Raw genomic sequence first — 20039 nt, forward strand, 5'->3', positions numbered from 1 at the left:
CCTCTCGTGAAATACTGGATTGGAGGCAATGTGGATAGCTGCTTGATTATCACACCACAACTTAGCAGGCACCGAATTTGAAAACCCAACTTCTTCCAACAGTTGACGTACCCACAAGATTTCACAAACGGCTTGTGCCATGGCTCGATATTCAGATTCAGCACTAGAACGGGAGACCACATTTTGCTTCTTACTTTTCCATGAGACCAAGTTACCTCCCACAAAAACACAATACCCAGTAGTTGACCTCCTATCAACTTTCGAGCCTGCCCAATCAGCATCAGAAAAGCATTCAATATTTGAGTGCCCATGGTTACCATAGAATAGGCCTCGTCCTGGGGCCCCTTTAAGGTAACAAAGAATCTGTCCCAGAGCATCCCACTGGGCAACAGTAGGAGAGGACATAAACTGACTTACCACACTCACTGAATATGCAATATCAGGACGAGTCACAGTCAAATAATTCAGCTTACCAACTAATCTTCTGTACCTTCCAGGATCTGCAAATGGCTCACTGTCTTCTGTGGTAAGTTGAAGGTTAGGGGTCATTGGGGTACTACAAGGCTTAGCACCCAATTTTCCTGTTTCTGCCAACAAATCAAGAACATATTTTCTTTGAGATAAGAAGATGCCTTTCTTACACCGCATAACTTCAATTCCCAAGAAATATTTCAAGGAACCCAAATCCTTTGTATGAAACTGTGTTTTAAGAAATTCTTTTAGGGATGTGATGCCAGCAATGTCACTTCCTGTAATAACGATATCATCCACATATACTACAAGCAGAATTACTCCACTATCAGAATTTCTATAAAACACTGAGTGATCACACTTACTCATCTTCATTCCAAACTGTTGGACCACCTCACTAAACCTGCCAAACCATGCTCGAGGACTCTGTTTCAAGCCATAAAGGGATTTTCGAAGTCTACAAACCTTACCTGACTCCCCCTGAGCAACAAAACCAGGTGGTTGCTCAATATAAACCTCCTCCTGAAGATCACCATGAAGAAAAGCATTTTTAATATCCAGTTGATGCAAGGGCCAGTCATGAGTAGCCGCCAAGGAAATAAACAATCGGACAGATGCGAGCTTGGCAACTGGAGAGAATGTATCAGAATAGTCAACTCCATAAGTTTGTGCATAACCTTTGGCCACTAAACGGGCCTTGAGGCGAGCAATAGATCCATCAGGGTTTACTTTTACTGCAAACACCCATTTGCACCCAATAGCCCGCTTTCCTGGGGGCAAGGACATCAACTCCCAAGTACCATTAGTGTCAAGGGCCATCATTTCCTCTTCCATTGCAGCACGCCAACCAGGATGAGACAAAGCCTCAATAACAGTTTTGGGAATTGAAATAGAATCTAAAGCAGTGACAAAACAACGAGAAGAGGAGGATAATTGATCATAAGAGACACAAGATGAAATAGGATAAGTGCAAGTACGTTTACCTTTGCGAAGAGCAATGGGCAAATCCAAATCAGACGGTGAAGGATCAGTGGGAGCAGGATCTGTCGACGAAGAAGCAGGTAGCGGAACGGAGTCAGAGTCCTCTAAGCGTCTGGAATACACATGAAAGATGGGAGGGCGACCTGGCACATGAGCGAAAGGTGTAGGAGTAGTTTGAGGAGACAAAGAGCGAACAGTGTATAACAAGAGGTCATCTTCCTCCCCCTCGGTGTTATAAATAGATGATGGCGGAAAAAATGGAGTGGACTCAAAGAATGTTACATCCGCAGACACAAGATACCGATTCAGATCAGGAGAAAAACAACGATACCCTTTCTGACGTCGAGAGTAGCCAAGGAAGACACATTTGAGTGATTTAGGATCCAATTTAGTAACCTGTGGACGAACATCACGAACAAAACATGTACAACCAAACATACGTGGCTCAATAGGAAACAAAGATTTAGTGGGAAACAAAATGTTATAAGGGATATCACCATGAAGGATGGAGGAAGGCATGCGATTGATCAAAAAACAAGCAGTGGATACAGCATCAGCCCAAAAACATTTAGGTACCTTCATTTGGAATAAGAGAGCTCTGGCTACTTCAAGAAGATGTCGATTTTTTCTTTCAGCAACTCCATTTTGTGAAGGAGTGGCAACACAAGATGACTGATGAAGAATCCCTTTTTGTAACAAATAAGATTGAAATTCCCCAGAGAGATACTCTTTAGCATTATCACTTTGCAATATATGGATGGAAGTATTGAATTGGGTTTGGATTTCAGCATAAAATGCACAAAAAACAGAAAATAATTCTGAACGACTCTTCATTAAAAATAACCAAGTAGTACGAGAGAAATCATCAACAAAAGTAACAAAATACTTAAAGCCAGACTTAGACACAACAGGACAAGGACCCCAAACATCTGAATGTACTAACTCAAAGGGGGACGAAGCCCGTTTATTGACTCGAGGCAGTGTAGGTAAACGATGATGTTTGGCAAATTGACAAGACTCACAATCTAGAGTAGACAAAGAATGAAACTGTGGATATAACTTCTTTAAAACTGAGAGAGAAGGATGCCCCAAACGACAATGAACATCAAAAGGTGTTAAACGCGTGGAGCATACCAGAGATCGAGGAGATCGAGGTAGTTGCTGATCCAAGACGTAAAGACCCTCTGACTCACTCCCTCTACCAATAATCTGCTTCGTCGAAAGATCCTGAAAAACACAGTGATCAGGAAAGAATGAGACACAACAATTCAATGCACGAGTGAGTTTACTAACGGAAAGCAAATTAAATGCGAACTTAGGGAGACATAACACAGAGGATACAGAAAGAGAAGGGGTTAAGTTGACATGACCAGAACCAATGACAGAAGATTTAGTGCCATCAGCAAGAGTAACATAAGAAGGCGATGTACGAGACTCAAGATTGGACAAAAGGGTAGAATTACCTGACATATGATCAGTAGCACCAGAATCAATAACCCATTTTGAGGATGAAGACACAAGACATGTAGTAGAGTTACCTGACTCGGCAATTGCAGTGATAGAGGAGGAATTAGAGGATTTTAGAGATGCCTGGTATTGGACGAATTGTGCATACTCATCTGCAGATATCAAAATTCCTTGATTGGAAGATCCATTCAATTTGTGTTCCGTGATTTTAGTCATCATAGGAATCACATCAGTTACGGTGGTGGTTTTCACTTCAACCATGACAACAAACCCAAAACGACAGCAACAAAAGAAACACAGAATCAGAAAACAGTACCCGGCGTGAACAGTACCACGTAAACAAAACCGATGAACAGTACCACGTGAACAGTACTCGTGAACAGTGTCGATGAACAGTACCCGTGAACAGTACCGTGAACAGTACCGATAAAAACACCTCCCCCAAAACCCGAACGGCAAATAAACCTCAGATCTGACAAGGGAACGATGTGGCGACTCCAGCGATGGTGAGATCCAAATATTACCCGTTATGGGTAACCCAAATAAACAGAGACCTAAGTCTCCAAAAAAAAAACAAAATTTTTTTTTTTTTTTTTTTCCTTAAAAAAAACTTTGACGGGAGAAAAATTAAATCTCTACGAGAAAGGCTCTGATACCATGTAGAAGGATAATATTTGTTATATTTCACAATAGAGATTACAATCTATTTATACATGAGAGAGGGTATCTAAATAGGAAGGAAAATCAAGTCTATGATTATACAATCCCTAAGATTAAGCAACTAACCCATCTATCAATATTTACTTCCTATATTAACATATTTACTTTCTATAACTTATAACAGCCATTAGTCTCAGTGTGATAAGAGGAGCTATAGGCCAGCTTGGTTCCTAACTTCCTTAACAACTCTCCAAAATAAATTGGTGAAAATCTTATCCCTATCAGTGATAATGGAAGCTAGCAGCCCATGATGTTTAAAGACATTATCCAAGAATACTTCAGCTATTATGGAAGCAGAGAAAGGATGCTTTAGTGCAATAAAATGTCCATACTTGGAAAACTTGCATAATACAACCAAAATAGTATATGTTCCTCTTGAAATGGGCAGTTGCTCTATAAAATCCATAGTGATCACTTGCCAAGCCTAAAAAGGAACTGGAAGTGGCTGCAACAGACTTGGAGTCTGGCAGTGCTCAGTCTTGCATCTAGCACAAGTCTCACATTTCTTCACCCATTCCATAACATCGTTAAGCATGCCAGGCCAAAAGAAGTGCTTTTTAAGCCTGATATAGAAAGCATATACCCCTAAATGGCCCCCTAAATAAATGTTGTGATACAAGGCAAGTAATTGATCCCTTAAAGGTCCCTTAGATCCCACAAACAACTGATATTTATGGAATAACGATCCATTTTTAAGGGAATAACCAAGCTGAGCAATACTGTCAATGGCCAGTTTGTGAATAACTTCAGTAGCTACTTGGTCACCTTTATAGCTACTGGGTAAGTTGCTCATCCACAAGGGCTGTATAGAAGACTATATAGCCATGAAATATCCTTCTTCTGCATCAGCAACTTTGTTTTCAACTCCTCGAAATCTTATACTGAAGCCCAAGTAACTTAGAAATTCCCTTCAGTTGTAACCTGGTATGCAACTTCTGCTCAAGTAAATGCTTAATGCTTTCATGATCTGTCTTTATAAAACAAATTCCTTATTCCAAATAATGCCTCCACTTGGAAACAACAAAAGTGATGGCCAGTAATTCCTTTTCATAGGCTGACAGGCTGCTGGTTGTAGGACCAAATGCTTTAGATATGAATGCAATAGGATAGTCTTCTTGTTGAAGAAGAGCCCCCATCCACTTCCACTTGCATTAGTTTCAACCACAAATGGTTTAGAGAAAACAAGAAGCGCCAAAACAGGAGCTTTAGACATCACCTTGTGAAGCTATATAAATGCTTCTTCAGCTGCCACAGGCTTACTGAGAAGGCTATAGTTTTGAATAAACTTCCTATAATACCCTGTCAAATCCAAAAAACACAATTACTTGGCTGTCTTAGGAATAGGCCAAGAAACCATTGCTGCCACTTTGCTGAGATCTGTAGAAACCCCCTTGCCTGAGATAATGTGCTCCAAGTACTCAATTTCAGATTGCCAAAAGAATATTTAGACAACTTTGCATAGAACTGTTGTTCCTCTAAGATTTTGAATACTTGCTCCAAGTGCAGCAAATGATCCTCCCAAGAAAAGGAGTAAATGAGGATGTCATCGAAGAAACCAAGACAAACACCTCAAATAAGGTTTGAAGATGTGATTCATTAATGCTTGGAAGGTGGCAGGGGCGTTAGTCAAGCCAAATGGCATGAAACTAAACTCATAATGTCTCATATGGTTCCTAAAAGCTGTCTTGTGGATATCTGGTAAGTTTTAATTTGGTGATAGCCAGCTCTAAGATCCAGCTTTGAAAATATTTTAGCCCCATGAAGTTCATCAAGAAGATCATCAATTATTGGAATTTAACCTCCTTGTAATCAATGCAAAACCTTCAAGACCCATCATTCTTTTTCATTAATAAAACAGGAGAAGCAAAGGGACTAATGCTAGGCTGGATTATCTCATTTTGCAACATTTCAGCTACCAACTTCTCAATTTCTGCTTTTTGAAAATGAGAATATCTATAGGGCTAGATATTAACAGGTTGGGATAAGTCTTGAGGGAGGGGTTGCTCTTTTTGTGTGGGCATAACCTTTTCCAACCTAAATCTCACATCTTCAAACTTATCCAAATATTCATCAATTGACCCCCCTTGTTTAATTCTCATAAATTCTTCCATAACATCTTCTCATTCTTCTTCCCTGAACCTAACACATAGTTTCTTTTCAAATTCTGCCTAAGAATAATCCCCTTAGTTTCTTTTCAAATTCTGCCCAAGAATAATCCCCTTTTCCTATTGTCCAATTGTGAAACCAAGCATCCATCCTTTTAATTAGAAACAAATTCACTATATTCACTATTTGCTCCCTAACAATGCCATAGATCTCAAAATATTTAATACATTTATGTAATCAGGCCCTAGGGTTCCTTCCCACTGAAAGGCAATAATTTAATTTTGAGCAAAAATGTAGGCGTACCTTCTATTTCTACAACTGATCCGGCACTGTTGTTCTTCCTCTGCATAGGAGGAATCACATTATCCTTTGGGCTAGGGAGAATGCCCTTACATCCCAGCACCGCAACTCCTTCAACGCTCTCTACAGTATTCTCCTTCATGCTTTCCAAAGTGACTCCAAAGATGGATCGCAACTCTTCCAATACTGCTTTCCTTGTCTCCTCGGCACTCCTCTGAATTTCCATCCTTAATTTTTCTTTATCCTTTCTCGCATTTTCTTACAAGGACCTAATATGGTCCTCAATTTCCCCAATCCTCGTTTCTTTATCCACAACTCCAGATCTCGTCATTTCTTTGCTGTTTCTGAACACAATTACAGGTTATTGCCCTTCGAAGCTTGCTCTGATACAAGTTGTCACAAATCTCAATGAACTTGAGTAGGCGGGAGTAACAGAGAGTTAGATGAGGAGAGAATAGAGAAAATAGGGATGAGAAAGAGAAAGAAACAGAATAGGCGAGGGAGAAAGGGAATAGAATTGAGGAGAAAGAAATCTTGAATTCTTATTCATCATAGCTGATAAAGGTCTTCAGCTCGTATTTATACAAAATACAGTTAGGCTGCTAACTAACTTTTCTCAACCAAACAACGCCTACCCGTGCTTTTACCAACAGAATTTCCCTCCACTCTACTCATTCAATTACTTCTTTTCTTATTCCTTCGATAATACATGACACCTTCCCACTGTTCTTGCTCTGTTTCTTCTTCTTCTTGGCAAAACCTTGTTTCTGCACTTCTTTCTTTCCTCTATAACCTATTTCTTAAATTCTTGAACCAAATTCTTTCTTGTTCTATTGGTTTCTGATTACTTATCTTTTCTTTCTTTAATTCCTCACTTCCAGCATTTCAAGAACTTGTTTCTTGGAATTTTTGAAATTTTTGTTCCTTCGTTTATTCACATTCTTTTCATGTTCTCCCTTTCTTAGAATTCTTCTTCTTCCTACTTTATTGATTTTTCCCAAAAAATTCTCCCTTGAGTACCATTTTGCTTCTTAAAAATCAGATTACTCTTTCTTGATTTTCTTTATTTTCTTGAAATTCTTGAATCATGGAAGTGCAATATTTGGAGTTTAAGAAATTCTAAATAGAAGATTAAAAAAATGGAACAAGTAGTTGGAGCAAAGATTTGAAAAAGTGATTAAGAAAGTAGAAAATTTGGATCGAAAAATGGAAAGTTTTGAGCAATCAATTCAAGTAACAAAGGAAAAGATTGCAGTCTTAATCAATGAAAATTAGATTTTTGAAAAGCCTAATAAAGAACAAGATGTCTCGTGTGAAATTTCCAAGAAGAAAGACAAAGCAATTGAGGTGAAGCAGGAGCTTTTTATTGACATATCTAATGTAAGTGAGATCAATGAGGAGAAGAATGATGAAGATGGTGATGTTGGGCAACTAGAATCTGAAATGAGGACAATATTAGTTGAATCTAAAATGTTTGCACAATTCAGTCCCAAAATTGAGTTTTTTGCTACTGAAATTCTTGGAAATGTTGTTGGAGAAAAGAAAGATAAAGGTTCTGGTTGACCAATATAGAACGTTTCTAATTAGAAAAATTCAAATCTTTGGGATCCAGGCTTGAGTTAATGGATTTTATTCTTATTGTAAATATTCCTAATTTAGGTTGATTACTTATATATAAATACTCAAATCTTGTAAAGATCAGTTCAATTGGAATAGAATAAAAAATTCCTCCCAAAATTCTTCATGGCATCAGAGTTTTTTTTTTTTTTTTTTTTTTTCCTGATTTTAAGGTTTAAATTCAATTTTTCTGCTGGGGTTTGTAAACCCCTAGATATACCTTTTTGATACTACCCTATCTAGGAACCTTTTTTTTTTCATCTCACTGCCGCCACCAGTAGAGTCACCGGACCGCCGCCACTAGCAAGGTCACCGGACCGTCGCCGGCCAGCCGTCCACTTCCGACACCGGAAAGCCAAGCGCGTGAGGCTCACGCGCCCTCGCAAGATTCTACATCTTTTCCACACGCCGATGCGTGTGACGTTTTCCAGTGGTCTTTTTCGACGGTGATCCTTTTCGGTAGACTCACCTTCAAGCTGCGCTTCTAATCTGCTGGACCCGTGCCTTTTTCGTCGCTGAACAGTAATTCTTTCTTCAGTAACAATAATTTTCCACAGTTTTTGACAAAAAAAGAGTAGTTTTTTCTTGAAATGGCAGTGACTTGTGTGGGTAATGTAAGGACTTTTGATAATACTTTTGTTTCCTCTCTTGATTATGCTCCATGGATTATTGATTCTGGTGCAAATAGACATATGATGGGCTCCTTTGAAGGCTTCCTTAATTATCTTCAATGTCTACAAAATGACACTGTCAGAATCGTAGATGGTTCTTCCACTCCTATATGTGGAACCGATTCTATTATCTGTACTCCAAATACAAGTTATCATCTGTTCTTCATGTTCCTTATTTCCCTGTTAATCTCTTATCTGTTAGTGCTCTCACCAAAGTATTTAACTGTAAAATTGAATTTTTTCCTGACCAGTATATTATTCAGGACCTTTAAACTAAGAAGAGGATTGGTAATTGTAGATTGCACGATGGCTTAATCTGAGTTTGAATTCACTTTGGGCTCTTTTTGGAAGAAATCAAGATGTCAACTAGGAAATTATACAATGCCATCGACGGTTAGGACACCCATCCCTCTTTGTTTTAGAAAAACTTTATCCTGATTTATTTTCCAAAACTCAATGTGGTTCTTTAGTTTGTGATACTTGTGAGTATGCTAAGTATACAAGAACCTCTTATCTCTCTCGTAACAATAGGAGTACGATCTCTTTTATGACCATCCATTCTGATGTTTGGGGACCTACTCAAACGGTCTCACTATTTGGTAATCGTTGGTTTGTTACTTTTATTGATTGTTGCACTCGCATGACTTGGATTTATTTGATAAAGGCAAAGAGTGATATGATTTCTTGCTTTCAATCCTTTCACAAGATGATTTGTACTCATTTTGATGCTAAGATAAAAGTTTTGAGAACTAATAATGGTACAGAATACATGGATGGCCGTTTTTCTATTTATCTAGAGTCAAATGGGATATTGCAGCAAACTAGTTGTCTTTACACTAGTGCTCAAAATGGTGTTACTGAAAGAAAAAATAAACACCTATTGAAAGTAGCCCGATCTCTCCTTTTTACCATGAACCTTCCAAAAACCTATTAGGGAGATGCAGTCTTAGCCGCAGGTCTCATTAATAGAATGCCTCTTAAAGCTCTTGCCTTTAAAAGCCCTTTAGAGGTGCTACAAGGGAAAAATGCTTATATTGTTCCACCAAAGGTGCGTACCCTAGCCCAGTGACATGAAGCAGGCCGCACTGACCACGCGCACAGTTCCACCCTAGTCTAACCCGGGAACGTGACAAGAGGTAAGAGAGCAGGCCCAATCACCTCGCAGCCCTATTAGCACGCCCGCCGGGGGGAATTAAATGGGCGCCTGACAGAGAGCAATACCCTGGCACGTCCGTATGTACAGGCCTGGGTGACAGAGACAGGTGGCACTGTAGCAGGGTGGCAGTTATGCATCACTAGAGGACAAAAGGAAAAGGGATAAAGGGGGAGAGACATGATCTGCCCCAGCTAAGCTCACTCATACACTGAAAACCCTATTTTCTAGATCTCAAACAAGAAACTCCTATTTAGAGCAATCACATGCTACAAGCAGGGATTGGTAAATCAGTGGATATGGGCAGATATCAGAGGTTGGTAGTCAGACTGATTTATCTTTCGCATTCTCGACTAGACATAGTATATGCAGTCAGCTTAGTCAGTCAGTTTATGCATGATCCTCATGAGTCTCACATGCAAGCTATTTTTCACATTTTGCGATACTTGAAGTCTGCTCCTGAAAAAGGTCTCCTATTCTCTGAACACGGTCATCTTTGTATACATTCATTCACAGATGTAGATTAGGCTGGATCCCTTAATGATAGAAGGTCAACTAGTGGATACTGTACACTTGTGGAAGGAAACCTTGTCACTTGGAGAAGCAAAAAGCAAAGTGTTATTGTTCAATCAAGTGCTGAGGCGGAATTCGAGCGATGACACAAGGTATTTGTGAACTCCTATGGTTGCAGAGATTGTTGGAGGAATTAAAACTATTAGAGAAGGACAAACATCTCTTGTACCGTAACAACAAAGCTGCCATCAGTATAGCTCACAATCCGATTCAACATGACCGAACGAAACACATAGAGATTGATCAACACTTCATTAAAGAGAAGTTAAAAAATGGTGTTTTGAGGTTAGATCATGTGACTTCCAATGAACAGCTAGCTGATGTGTTTACCAAAGGGCTCAACAACAAGACCTATCATATCTTGGTTTGTAAGTTGGACATGTGTGATATCTATGCACCAACTTGAGAGGAGTGTTGACCAACATAGAAGGTTCCTAATTAGGAGGATTCAAATCTTTGGAATCCTAATTAGGTTTGAGCTAAGGGATCTTATCCTTATTGTAAATATTCCTAATTTAAATTGATTCTTTATGTATAAATACTCAAATCTTGTAAAGATCAATTCAATTGGAATAGAATAAAAAATTCTTCCCAAAATTCTTTAGTGCTACAAAAGGTGTGGGTGTTGAAAACATATGGCAGTATTTTTGGAGCCAAGATGGTGAATATAGCAGTTGTCATCCTAGAATTCTTATGGAAGATAAATGGGAAATAGCAAGAAGAGAAAGGAAGAAAGTTATAACATCAAATTCTATTGTGATCTTGAAGGAACAAGCATGGGAAATTTGGAGAAGGAAGGTGAAGAAAATTTAGCATCTTCAGTCAAGCCTTATGGGTCATTTCAGCTGAGGCACGTGCTGGAAGTTAACATTTGGGGTTCTAAATTTAGGGGATTAACTGACCAGCAAAACCTACTGTGTGGGATTTTCACATCCTTCTGACCAAGTCTGAGGAAAGAAGCAACAAAAATTCATTTTAATTTTCAGCATTTTCTTTAGTCTTGAGGACAAGAATAATTTCAAGAAGTGAAGAATGTTATGATAGGAGAATAAAGGGTGTTAGAAAATAAATAGAAGGTGTTGAGGATTTAAATGTAATAAAAGGATAGAGTAGAATATAGTAAATTTAGCTAGAAATTAGTTAGAGAGTGGAGTGGCAGGAACAGGTATTTTATAGATCTAAAAGCTATATAAATAACAGCCATTGTAACTAAAGGGAAACTACTCCAAGAATTACAATCTTTCTTTCTTCTATCTCTCTATCTCTATCTCGAATTCTCTCTACTATGCAATTCTCCCCTTTCTTCTATTTCTCTCCCATTTCCTCTCTTTCTGACTTGTTAGGGATTCAATCCTTAACACGTTGCAACCTCAAATTAAATGTCTTAAGAAGAATAAAAGGAATAATGGCCAAAAAAAGAAAAACTTTTTTCCAGTTTTTTGAAGTTTATCCACAACTGCTAATTTTTTGCAACTTGATATTGTCAAATGCAGTTCCAATTATATTTGACAAATTTTGGGAAAATTTAGAGAATTCTTGTATTTCACTCTTAATCTTTACAATTGGTCTATATCACTATTTATACACAAAGAATTATATCTAAACAGGTAGCAAATAATCAAATAATAATTACAGAGATAATTAAGGATCATAATCAAATCAAATCATATCACTAGAATCAGTTAGGATGAGTAAATAAGTCAACAATATTCATATTTTTATTTTTCCAACTGAAGTAATAAACCATCAATTCCATTTGCAGTCTGATTCACAGCCACCCATGTCTATCCAACATCACCACTTCCAGCAGCACCACCGAAGCTTCATCTTTTATGCACCATGGAGATCAAGATTAAACTTCCACGTGTTGATGGTAGTGGTAGGGTTAGATTATCATGGGTGGCCATGGATCAGTCAAAAATAGAATTGAAGGTTCAGCAGGAAAATGTTAGAATTAGAAATATGCTGGCAATCGGGATAAAATTTTCAAAATGAAAAGTTGCTGATAAATTGGAAAACACAAAAATGTTTTGAATTTTTTTATCATTAAGCTTTAAAGAAGGGCCAATTATATTTAATTTCATGTCTCTTTTCAGGGCACAAAAATAGGATAAAAATAAAGAAAGAAAGAAAGAAAAGAACCTTCTCTCCTTCTCGATTTGGGTCTAAAAGTGGTTTCTGCTCATAAGCAGGCAAAGCAGGTGCATCATTCCAAATTTTCCGCCATAAGTTTCCATGCTCAGACATTCGCTGTGAAAGTCGGCCTCGAGGAGGCCAATCATCCTTCAAACCATCCATTGAGTTTCCAGATGGTCCACTTCTTTCCGTCTCATCATTCTCCCAATCCCCAGGAGAATGCCACCGAATAAAATCTTCGAAAATGGCATCAGGATTTGCCGCTTTGAATGCTGCCATGTCTAATTCAAAATTTTCAAGTCATTGATTAAGAACATTTAAATGGTGGAAAGAAACTGAATATGTAATTGAAACATAAAAGATATAAATAAGTAAATAACCAAATGAATTTGTCACGTAGTGTAAAAAAAAAGAAAGTGAATCCAAATGAGATTCAACAATTCCAACTCCCCTCCTCGTTCCCGAAGATAAATATTAATAATAATAGCAGTAGTTTTTAATATATATATATATATATACACAGAGAGAGAGAGAGAGAAACTAATAATGATGTGAGGCTTGGGGGTTCCAAAGAGAAGCAAACCGATTGATATTACAAGATTTTGAAGCTTATACAGTACCTGATGATAAGATCTCTCTTTCCAACTGAGCAGAAAAGTTCTGCAATAAAATAATAGAATGCCAGTTGACGACAATAGGAATATTCCAGCAAACATATATACCAGAAATATAAAACTCATAGTTACAAGAAATAAACAAAGACAGAAGATCTATAGATATTATTTTGCTTGCCAAATAATAGGCGCATGTATAGAAGGATGATCTTTCAAGCATAAAAAGGGGTCATAATTTCATCCATGCTCACTAGACTCCTCAGTAAATTTCAGCACTGAACCAGCACCAATTTGTCCATAAAAATCACTGAATTTTAAATTGTTCCAATTAAATTAGTATAAAATTAACTTCAGCAGAAAATATATCAAAATTATTTCTTGTATTAGCTTAACTGATATGATATTAATTATAAAACAATTAATAACTATCAACTCAAACTTCCACTTACAATGGAATCAAATCTGTAACATTTGAATATTAATAGTAACATCCATATTTACATAATCTCATCTTTACATTAAAAAAAGGGACCAATAGTAATCAATCTTAATTTTATCAATTCAATTATTAATATACAAATAAGGGGAATGAGAAATATATTTAGACAGCTTATAGTTTTATTCCTGTATGACTTATTTATATATATATATATATTAATTGAAATTGTGTAATGTATAAAAATATCAAATTTGGATTCAATTCTTTTGGTTCGGACAGGGTTTAATTCGGGACTTTGATACAAACAGTAACCAAACCAAAACAGTACCATAAATTCAGTTTAGTTAGGTTCCTACATTGTAGATTCGTTTATGGTTTTCGGGTTCATCGTGTACCCAAGAGCCATTCACCAATCCACAGTCCACAACATATTGTACAGGCCAATCTAGAGCTATATATTTCTATCCCTGGTTATTTTGCATTGAGCACCACTCTGCTGTTTGCTGCAGAGGTACTGTTTTATTAGTTGTTATTAGATTTTGATTATCTATAACAAACAGATTATGTTTATCTACTATTTTATCTTATTAGTTGTTATTAGATTTTGATTATCTTATCTTAATAACTTATTATCTAGATAATTACTTCTATTAGACTTCTATTTTAATTAGAAGTCCTATATGAACCTCCACTATATAAGGGGTTTATTTTTATTCAATAAAATACGCAAAAGAATTATAAACAATTTGAGATCCAAGACTCTCTCGTTAACGAGTCTGAGGTGTTAAAACCTCCCTTTAATGAACGCCTTCCCCATCTATCATCTCGTGACACATCCACTGTTCGGGACCATAACGACTTGGCATCAAAGCCGGTCTTCATGGCTGATTTAACAAATCTAGTAGAGAAGCTGAATTTTCTCATACAACGATTACGTTTAAATGACTTAACTGATCTAGTTTGCACCTTCAATAAGGGGGCAGACCATAAACAAGATAGATGAGTAGTAGGTAACAAAATTTTAGTCAACAAGTGAGTGAGATGATAGAGCTACCTATTGCGCTCGAAAATGCTAAAATTGACTTTTCCTCGTGTGATGAAAAGGGACATAGAGTCATTATATTTGGTCCAGACACCAGAGTTTGAAAAATATTAGTTAGTTGGCAAGGTTGTCCTGAATTTGAAACCACATGGGAGTCTATTAATTAATTTAAGACTGCATATTCTACCTTTAAACTTGAGGACAAGCTCATTTTCCAGAAAGCGGATAAAATAAATCCATAACAAATAGATTATGTTTATCTATTATCTTATCTTATTAGTTTTTATTAGATTTTGATTATCTTATCTTAATAACTTATTATCTAGATAATTACTTGTATTAGTTTTCTATTTTAATTAGAAATCCTATATAAACCTTAAGGGGTTTATTTTTATTCAATAAAATAAGCAAAAGAATTACAAACAATTTGAGATCTAAGGCTCTCCCATTAACAAGGCTGAGGTGTTAAAAGCTCCCTCTAATGAGCTCTTTCCCCATCTACCATCCCATGAAGCAATCCACTATCTGGACCATAACATACCGTGACCCCATTATATCTTCTGACAAGACAGTATACACATTTTGGCATTACAGTTATGGAGATTTGAAGTGATTCAAGATGAACCCATATAAACTATGCGAAAATTTTTCAAACAGAGCAATTAAATGACCATCTTCTTCCAGCATTTCCCGAATTAACCATTGAAAAAAAAAATGAGATATATAAAGAATTTAAACTTACAAAAGAATCACCAAATGCTTCAACGGCCTGCAGTCGTTCTTCATGCATGTCTTCTGTCATCAGTGGTGGATCCTATAACAATTTCCAGATAAATATGAGTAATATTATCTATTGAACCTTGGGATAATGAAATTGTAATAAGAAAGCCAAAAGTGGTCAAGTGTCTAGAGATAGAAACCAGAGTGAAAGGTGCATGCATGCTCTGATAGGACTTCAGCAGCTTCATAGATCCCACTGCACCAGCTGAACCTCTCCTTTTACGATCTGCAGATTTTTCATCAGTAGATGACACATCTTTATGCATCCTACAAGACTCTGACTTGATTGGTTCAGAACCATGCAATCCATCTGGAATCAAGGGGCTGCAACACATGCAGAAAGAGTTCTAGTCTTACATGCAAACCATTTACAAAAATAAATCATTTCCAAAGATAAAAGGCCGAGTCAAATAAACTAAATTTAATCCAGTGAGAAGCAACCGTGTTTCCCTTTTTCCTACTGGCAAAAAAAAAAAAGAAAAAAAAAAGAAAAAGAAAAACTGCCATTCAAGACCCAGCGTTGCTAGTCAAACCTCAATTTCATGGTAACATAATTCAAGAGACCAAAAATGAAAGGATAGAAAAATCATGAAAGTTTTTGACCAGTATGCAGATTAATATTCCAATTCCCAACATGCAGGTTCATGTTTATTTGATCGAATTCAGTGCCCATTTAGTTCAGCTTTCGGAGACAACAATTGGCTACTGAAACTTCAACAGCTAAAGATAGGTGTTTGGCAAACCAGAGAGAAAAGTTGGTGTTGGAATTCTAAAAATCCGAAAAAGTTCAATAAGATATTCTTTTTATGCTCAAAAGCGGGGTTTTGTAATAATTTAATAATAAAAACAACTTCTATTTGTATCTTCAACATTTTTAATATACACATAAATATAAGTAGATAAAACATGCTCACACAATAAAATTATGCAAATAATTAATTAAAATATAAAAAACATGAAAAGTAGATAATTTTGTGCATGTAGATATTCAAATTATTAAAAAGTACATCTAATGAGAAATTCATTTATATATAATAAATAAAATCTATCACATAATATATAAAAAGATAAGATATATATATATATTTATATATATCCTAAATACTAATTTTATAATCTAACCACTACCTCAACCACTGAATTACCAAAAAATTACAATCAGTTATAACTGCTGAGTGCTGACTACAAACAGCTGGCCTCTAACCATTACAGCTGAACCAACCAGACCTTAAGTAATTTGCTGCACGCCTACATCCATCCACATGATTCAAGGAAAAGAGATAAACCATAGAAACAACTTTAACACATTTAGGAAACAAACTAATCGCAAAAGTATCATCAGAACTAGCCACTATAACATAGAGGTGAAAGATGAAGAAAAATACTCCTATAATTTATGAAAAAGAAAATCACATGTGCTCCACATTTTCAAGCTTATTACTGATTTCCTCTTCACATACTCCAAGGGAGGAATTGCTACATTAATTGGTGCACTTCAATGAAAAATTATCAGCCAAAAAAATAGTAAAAATTTGTTAAAGTCAAACAAATAAAAATAACAAAAATGGAAAGCATTTAATAGACCTGTTGAGCTAGCCAGTTTTATGTAGAAACTAAAAGGAGCTCTCACTTGTTTAGTTCACCTGTCACGAATCCCATAAAACTTTTCACGAGGCATAGGCATATTAGTTGTCTTATTTCCTACTAGACCATCTTCCTGCATAAGCAATTGAACAAACATATAAATGTTTAGTTGAAAGAACATATAATTGCATAATTGTAAAGTTGAAACAACAAGATTCAAAATCAAAGTAATATCAACATGTTAAGCAGCAGAAAGCTCAAAAGAACAAAGCAACAAGCAGCTAAATCACCTTGATATGATCATTGCCTTCTAGACAATCTTGAAATTCTTCATTCAGTTCACACTTCTTCTCAATGCATATAGCAAGCTGAACAATAAAAAGCTAAATCAGATGCTTTTCTTGCCAGCAGAAGTGATATGAAAAGAAAATAGACAAGGCACATTAGAAGCTCTCCAATCTTCTCAAATACCATTTTGTACAGAGGATCTGATTGTCCAAACTCCAAACCAAAAGGAATAATGAAATAAAAATATATATCTAGAATCCCAGCAATAATGACAGCAGGGGATCAAGTTGATATGAAGTCAACAGAAAGCTCTAAAAGATTTTTGACATTACAAAACATTTTCTAGAACTAGTATATTCCTATATCCATATTTTCCCAAGTCAGATATTAATTCACTCTTTCTACCATTCCATTTTGCTGTGCTACCATGCATTAACAACTTTATATGGCAATGCGGTTGTAGCTGCACTTTCTTCTTTTTTCTAATTATAGTTGTGAATTTTGAATTTTCTGTATGAGTGTGGAAGAATAGTACAAATTTATATACAAGAGTCTTAACTAAAGAAGGAATGTGAATTCCTATATTAAACCTATCAAGCTATTAAGCCTAAGATCAACCCTATAATCTTAGCACATATCTATACATATTTAGTTTCCATACCACTCCCCCTCAAATTGGAGCAAAAATATTAATCATACCCAACTTGTAACATATATAATCAACCCAGGTTTCATTTAAAGCTTTAGTAAAGATATCCCCCCGATTGTTCTCTAATTTTGACATGTCCAGTTGAGATTATCCTTTGTTGGATCTTTTCACATATGAAATGACAATCAATCTCTATATGTTTTGTCAGCTCATGAAACCTCGAATTAAAAGCAATGTGGATGGCCACTTGATTTTCACACCACAATTTAGCAAGCAATAAGTTCTTGAAACCAGCTTCTTTTAGCAGTTGAAGTACCCACAAAATCTCACATTCAGCTTGTGCTACAGATCGGTTTACTTTTCCATGACACTTGGTTACCTTCCACAAAAATACAATACCCTATTGTTGACCTCCTAACAATCTTTGATTCTGACTGTGCCTTCTTTCAAGTAATAAAGGATTTGTCTCAAAACTTTCAGATGAACAATGGTAGAAGAGGACATAAACTGGCTCACAACACTAACTAAATATGAAATGTTTGGACGAGTCATTGTTAAATAATTTAGCTTGCCCACTAATCTCCTATACATTTCAAGATATGCAAACCAACTCACTATCTTCTGCGGTGCGTTGGAAATTCAAAGTCATTGGTGCATTGCAAGGCTTAGCACTAAACCTTCTTGTTTCAGCCAATAATTTTGGATAAGAAAATACCTTTTTTACATCTTGTAACCTCAATACAGAAAAAGTATTTCAAAGAGCCTAAATCTTTCGTATGAAACTATAACTTACGAAACTCTTTTAGAGATGTAGTGTCCGCAACATCAATGCCTGTAATAACAATATTATCCACATACTACTACTAGGGTTAATCCATCATCAGAGTTTCTATAAAACACTGAGTAATCACACTTACTCATCTGCATACCAAACTTTTAGACTACCTTGTTAAATTTGTCAAACCATGCCCATGGATTCTGTTTTTAGCCATAAAGAGATTTCCGAAGTATGCAAATCTTCCCTAACTCTCCCTAGCAACAAACCTTGGTGGTTGCTCAATATAAATTTCCTTCTAAGATCACCATGAAAAAAAGCATTCTTAATGTTTAGCTAGTATAAGGCCAAGCATATGTAAGTGCCAAAGAAACAAACAGTCAAACAAAACCCAGCTAGGCAACTGGAGACAGTGTCAGAATAGTCAACTCCATAAGTATGAGCATAACACAAATAAACGGGCCTTAAAACGAGCAATAATTCCATTAGGGTTTACCTTCATTGTGAATACCTAATTATATCTAATCGCCCGCTTTCTTTAGGGCAAAGAAACCAATTCCCAAGTACTATTAGTGTCATATCATTATTTCCTCCTTCATTGCAATAAGCTAGCCAGGATGAGATAATGCCTCACTCATAGTTCGAAGGACTGAAAAAGAATTTAAAGTAGTGACAAAACAATGAGAAAAAGAGGATAATTGATCATAATAAATAAAATAAAAGATAAGTGCAAGAACATTTACTTTTATGAAGGGCAATGGTAAAGGTCTAAGTTAGACTCACGAGCCGTAATGGAGGTTGGATCTTCAAACGAAGAAATAGTTGGTCGATGGGCTAAGTCAAGAGTCTCAAATCTCATAGAATAAATATGAACAAGGAGATGAAGAGTCTCAAATCTCCTAAAGTAAATATGAACAACAAGGAGATGAACAGTCACCGCTGCAGACAGACCTATAAGAGGTTGTTGACTAATGAGGAGATCTTTGGGACATGACTGCAAAGATTAAGGGCTAATCTCATGGGCAAATCTTATGCCATATTTTAGCCTAAATTATAGAGCATAATTGCAGAGATTTTATTCCTTATAATTTCCTTATTAGCTTTGATTCTTCATGTATAAATTAGAATGCACAAAGCTTGTAAACATTAATTTTTTACAGCAATGAACTCTCTCAAAATCTTCATGTTATCAGAGCTTTGCCAACTTTATTTAGCATAAGCATTCCGAGTTCACAAAGTTAAAGTTTTTATAGGCTCTATAGAGGGGTTGACTAACACCGCTCATACCAGGAGAATACCCATCAGATTTCCGACCTATTCCCAATGATGCACCTCTGTTCCGGCCACGCACATGAGCTCACGAGCCACCACAGACTCAACATCCTTTCCACACATTGGCACATCAATCACTCTCCGGTGCCCTTTTCCAACGGTGCTCCTTTCCTACGATCTCTTGAGCCATGCCTTTGACCAACCCAGATCCGTGCCCTTTCCCCTTTGTTTCTCTAATGAACAATGGCTTTTTTTTCCTTTTTTTAACAAAAAAAGGTAATTTTTCCCTTCTCCTTGACATGGCAGTCAAGAAAATGACAAGTGTGGGTAATGTAAAGACTTCTGATAATGCCATTGCTTCATCTTTTGATAGTACTCCATAGATTATTGATTCTGGCGCA

General features: G+C 36.4%; 1 protein-coding gene across 4 annotated transcripts in view; it reads right to left on the reverse strand.

The window, feature by feature from the left end:
• LOC110609196 (rab3 GTPase-activating protein catalytic subunit) overlaps positions 1–20039 on the reverse strand; it is a 49329-nt gene that overhangs the window by 8754 nt on the left and 20536 nt on the right. For all 4 annotated transcript variants that reach the window (XM_021748614.2, XM_021748615.2, XM_021748616.2 and 1 more), the window contains exons 15-20: positions 16945–17022; positions 16714–16787; positions 15211–15394; positions 15033–15104; positions 12816–12855; positions 12202–12476 (exon numbers count right to left, since the gene is read on the reverse strand). In XM_021748614.2, coding sequence (XP_021604306.1) covers positions 12202–12476; positions 12816–12855; positions 15033–15104; positions 15211–15394; positions 16714–16787; positions 16945–17022 — 723 coding nt within the window. The remainder of the gene's footprint in view (positions 1–12201; positions 12477–12815; positions 12856–15032; positions 15105–15210; positions 15395–16713; positions 16788–16944; positions 17023–20039) is intronic.

This window comes from Manihot esculenta, chromosome 2 (genome assembly GCF_001659605.2).
Source record: "Manihot esculenta cultivar AM560-2 chromosome 2, M.esculenta_v8, whole genome shotgun sequence".
Taxonomy (NCBI): domain Eukaryota; kingdom Viridiplantae; phylum Streptophyta; class Magnoliopsida; order Malpighiales; family Euphorbiaceae; genus Manihot; species Manihot esculenta.